The sequence below is a fragment of the Crocodylus porosus genome, unplaced genomic scaffold (genome assembly GCF_001723895.1).
Source record: "Crocodylus porosus isolate Cpor-Errol unplaced genomic scaffold, CroPor_comp1, whole genome shotgun sequence".
NCBI classification, from domain to species: Eukaryota; Metazoa; Chordata; order Crocodylia; family Crocodylidae; genus Crocodylus; species Crocodylus porosus.
Window position 1 is genome coordinate 27,069,280 of NW_017728911.1, and position 5,162 is coordinate 27,074,441.

The window sequence follows — 5,162 nt, forward strand, 5'->3', positions numbered from 1 at the left end:
GGATCAGGGGGGCTGGCAGGTCTGTGGGGGCTGGTGGATCCACAAAGGGGAGGGAGAGGTTGGAAGAATCAGGTGGGCAAGCAGGTCAGGGGGCTGAGGGGGCAATTGTCAGAGGGCTAAACAAGAGCCCTGTCAGGGTGAGGGGTAGGAAAAGCACAGCACTGGGGATCAGGCTAGGGCTGGGGCGAGCAGCTCTGCTTTCCCAGCCCCAGTGCTGTGCTCTAAACATGTGCACACATTATGGGTTTAATGGGGCATGGGTTATCCCAATCTATGTAGTTCATTTCCTGGGTAAATGAAAGATCAAGCCAGCCTTTTTTTTACCCAATCTAACCTTCCCAAATGTACATACAGATTGGCACTTAGAGTGACCTAACTAGAGTTAGGTCACTCTAAGTGTAAGGTCTTGCACATATTCCCTGATTTAAAAGTAATGCTGCCTGATTGCCTTCCACTAGTGGGCATGGTTTAGAATTAGACAGAAATCAGACAATAAAGAATTAGATGTAATCTTTAGCAAATCACAATACAGCACATAAAAAGAAAAAACAATATGGCAAAGTCCTCTCATGCAAAGAAATAAGATCCTGTATTCAGATTGTATGTCAGCCAAAAGGAGCTTTTGAGAAGACAAGACGTCATTTCCAAACCACATCTTTGGTCTTCATTTAAATTTCATATTAAAAAACTAAAAATGAGGTCTACTAGATTGTTTTGTTTTGAAGAGATAACACAGGTCTTATTTTTTCCTTACACAGAGTATGCACTTACTGTACACAGATATAAGCAGATATAAAATGACACTACAAAAGATACCTATATATTGTAAACAACATTAAAAAACTACAGTCAAAATTTACAGCAAAAATACCTTCAGATAAATATATGGAAACAGTTCAGTGCAAGTTCATAAAAAAGGTAGAAGGGAAATTTGGGGGCAAAGAGTGATTGTACTGGGAAGTCCTTTTGGAAAATGTTTTGAGAAAATCATAAAATCATAGAAAATTAGGGTGGGAAGGGACCTCAGGAGGTCAACTAGTCCAACCCCCTGCTCCAAGCAGGACCATCCCCAAATAGGTCATCCCAGCCAAAGCTTTGTCTAGCCAGGTTTTGAAAACCTCCAAGGATGGAACTTCTGCCACCACCTCTCTGGGTAACCTGTTTCAGTGTTTTACTGCCGTCCTAGTGAGAAAATTCTTCCCAATATCTAACCTCAACTTCCCTTGCTACAACTTGAGACCTTTGCTCCTTGTTCTGTCATCTGCCACCACTGAGAACAGTCTAAGCTGCGTCTCTCGTCTTTGGAACCCCCCTCCAAGTAGCTGAAGGCTGTTATGAAATCCCCTCTCGGTCTTCTCTTGTCCACACTAAATAAGCCCAGTTCCCTCAGCCTCTCCTCAGAAGTCATGTGCCCCAGCCCCAGAACCATTTTTGCTGCCCCCCATGGGCCTCTCTCCAGTTTGTCTACATCTTTTCTGTAGCAGGGGGCCCAAATCTGGACACAATACAGCACTGGTGAGGCCACATCTGGAGAACAGAGGAGAAGAGTCGCTTCCCTCAATCTTTTGGAAACTCTCCTATTAATGCAGCCCAGTATGCTGTTAGCCTTCTTGGCATCAAGGGTATACTATTGGCTCATATTGAGCTTATTGTCCACTGTAACCCTCAGGTCCTCTTTTGTAGAGCTGCTGCCCAGCCAGTCAGCCCCCAGCCTGTATCGGTCCTGCATAGAATTGTTCCATCTTAAGCACAGGACTTTGCACTTGTCCTTATTGAACATCATGAGACTTCCTTTGGTCCAGTCCTCCAATCTGTCAAGCTCTCTCTGAATTCTAGCTCTACCCTCTAGTGTACCTACAAGTCCACCCAGCTTGGTGTCAGCTACAAACTTGCTGAAGGTACACTCCATCCTCATCTTCCAGGTCACTGATGAAAATATTGAACAGAACAGATCCCTCGGGTACCACCAACTAGACATTGAGCCACTGATTACTACCCTTTGGGATAGGTAAGAAATGGGATAGATATAGTTATTGTGAGGCAAAGGGTGGAGAGGGAAGTAATAGGCAAGCATGAAAACAGGTCACAGAAAAGACAAAAATTACCTGGTGACCTAAAGCTAAAATCACTGAGCCCTTAAAAGGAAAGTAAGTAGAAATAGCAAACAAACTAATATAGCAGGAAGCCTAAGGTGCAAACAGATAAGCGTTTTAAAAAAAACCCACCGCTAATAAAATCCCAGTTTAAACCAAATAAATAAAAAAATTCATTTAAACCAGTGTAATACTTGAATAGCCCTCAACAATACATTATGCATTTCTATGCTGCCGCTTTTCTGCCAAATATTTGGTATAATTCACACAGAAGAACCCCGCCCCCCAATTTTCCAAGATACCGCAGTTGGAAAAGTGGGCTTTGTTTGACTGAAGTCCTTTGCATATGCTCAGAGGTGTTCTTTTCTAAAGTGCCCAAGGATTTTGGCATGCAAAGATGTATCACCAGGGAGTATGAACAGACAGAGTATTAGTTTTAGCTTTTCTCAAAGAGAAACTACAATGAATTCTGCACAGAAGGAATTTTTTCCTCTGCGATATGAATATAAATGCTCCATGATGCTCTCTTTTTACACCTTGCAGAAGGCCTACTAATCTAGACCAGGAGATGCCAGCGTATGGCCTGCAGAGCCACTGGATTCAACCTGAGGATATGAAGCTTTGATGGTATTTGGTAGCATGGAGCTTCAACAGCTGTGGGCACTCTCCCTATTCCGCCACAGGGAGAAGCAGTGGCTGCCAGCTGGTCCTAGCACTTGCCCAACTGCCTACTTCTGACCCAAGTTGGGTCACTCCAGCTTGCAGTCAGACAAGGTTGCAACCACTGATCTAGACCTATGGACCACTGAAACCACAGTGCCTTCTGTGAAGCAGCAAACCTAGAATAGCCACTTCATAAAAAGTGAATATTAATTACAGATTTCAACTTGATTTTACCTCCCCTCTGCCCCCGCCTGCATCCCATTTACGTGAAGATACTTAAAAGGAAATATTTAAAACTCAGGACCACCCTCATCAAGTCAATACTTTATATGACCAGCAGACTTCACACTGAGCAACCAACATCAATCATTGTCAATCATGACAGAATACCACCTGACCTGTAGCTGCTCAATAGAAATATCATCTGTCTGGTCACTTAGGAGTCCAAGCCAATTATAGATGCAATGTAGTCATTAAAAACTGTTAAACACTTTCTCTCTCTTAAAGCAGACACTTGAAAGGAATTTTAAAGAATAGTTTAAAAATAAAAGTGTTAAGTTTACCGAGGGCTATTTCATGAACTTGTAAGATCATCTTTATGCAGTTATGTCAGCATGTGGAAGCATGCTAGACAGAGCAAATCAAAGGATCACAATGCATTAGTGCTCCACACACTCCAACTGCATGCCTTTTTAATTCCATTGCTTAGAGGTGCTTCAGTGGGGCTTTTTGGCACTTGTATCTAATAACTGAGTCAATCAACTATTAGATAAAAATGCCAAAAAGCCCTACTCAGTGGGAGTGTGCCGAGTTGGCATGTTTTGGTGCTTTTTGTATCTTTCCATGTATGCATTTGACAAAGTAATAAAACTAGTTTTCAATTTCAACTCTGAGCAAATAAAACAGCTTACCCAGAACGTCTCTTTCCTCCTCTGGAAGGCATGGATCCTGCCATTCTCACCTGTCCTGCTGCCATAGGGGCGACTGGCAATGTCACCGATCCAGGAATATCTGAAGCCATTTCTGCAATGTAGAAAAATCATGTGGTCCAATGTGAAAGGAGCAAGTTTAAATAATGAAGCATAGAAAAGCCACTTCCAGAGTTATCAATGCAGGGAAAAATGTCTTTCATTTCTAAATGAAAATATAGTTTAATGATTGTACAAATGCTGGCAAAGTCTCAACAGCCTTGAAAGAGCCTCTATTTTTGTCAATAGCCACCTGATATGCATTGGAAAGAAGACTAAACAGTCTGTGGGAACCTCCCTATTTTATTCATCTATCGCAGGGTTATCAAACTCACCTGGGGCCCCAGGTTAGATCTGGACTGCAGGACTCCTCACAGACCAGATCCAGTGCAGGGCATATGGGCAGGCACTGCAGCCACCAGAGCAGCAGCAGGTCCAGCATCTGCAAGTGGTTTGGCCGTGGCAACAGTAAGGGCAAGGGCACAGCCATCAGGGCCAAATGGCCCTGTATTTCACAGCATGCTATATCCCCTACCAATTTACCAGGGCTCGGTGGACTGGCTATACAGGCCAGATCCAGCTTACAAGCCATGGACATCTATACATGAGTGGCAGAGTAACTACAGCACACTGGAGCAAACTTAATTAGTTGAGTTTCCTGGACCATGGTAATTATCACACTCCAGCAGACTCCAGTATATCAGCATCTCCATGCTGAAAAATGGCAGCCAAAGTGCTTTAACTGAAGTTTGTGTGATGAGCTTTAGTCAAAGCACCCCCGCTGTCATTTTTCAGCACAGGGACGCTGATGCATGAGAGGCTCTGGGTGCTTTAATTAGAGTGGCTCTCGGAGCTGCTCTAATTAAAGCGTGTCCCACTACCACCACCACTCCTGGACCACATGTATAAATACCCCATGTGTTTCAAACCTCTGATCTATTACATCACCATACTTTTATTCCCCACTTTACAGGAGCTGTCAATGAAGAACAGTCTTCAACCATTATATTTTCCTAGAAGGATTTTTGTCAGCATGGAAATACTGAAGTGAAATAAGTGATGGTGCCTAACGTATTCAGAGGAAGCAAAACAGAACTAAAGCATCCACGCCAGAAGACAGGCAGGTGATCCAGGCTGACTTGGACAGGCTCAGCAAACGGGCAGATGAGAACCTGATGGTATTTAACACCGGAAAATGGAAGGTTCTCCACCTTGGGAAGAAAAACCTGCAGCATCCTTATAGGCTCGGCAGTGCTACACTGGCTAGCACTACGGAAGAAGGAGACTTGGGGGTCATCATTGACCACAAGATGAACATGAGCCTGCAATGTGATGCTGCGGCCACTAAAGCAACCAAAACGCTGGCTTGCATCCATAGATGCTTCTCAAGCAAATCCCGGGACGTCATTCTCCCCTTGTACTCGGCCTTGGTGAGGCC

At 43.8% G+C, this 5,162-nt stretch overlaps 1 protein-coding gene across 2 annotated transcripts in view; it reads right to left on the reverse strand.

Annotated features, from left to right (window-relative positions):
- Nucleotides 1-5,162, reverse strand: part of ARNT2 (aryl hydrocarbon receptor nuclear translocator 2) — a 160,219-nt gene that overhangs the window by 115,643 nt on the left and 39,414 nt on the right. For both annotated transcript variants that reach the window (XM_019533707.1, XM_019533706.1), the window contains exon 2: nucleotides 3,668-3,779. In XM_019533707.1, the coding sequence (XP_019389252.1) occupies nucleotides 3,668-3,779 (112 nt within the window). The remainder of the gene's footprint in view (nucleotides 1-3,667; nucleotides 3,780-5,162) is intronic.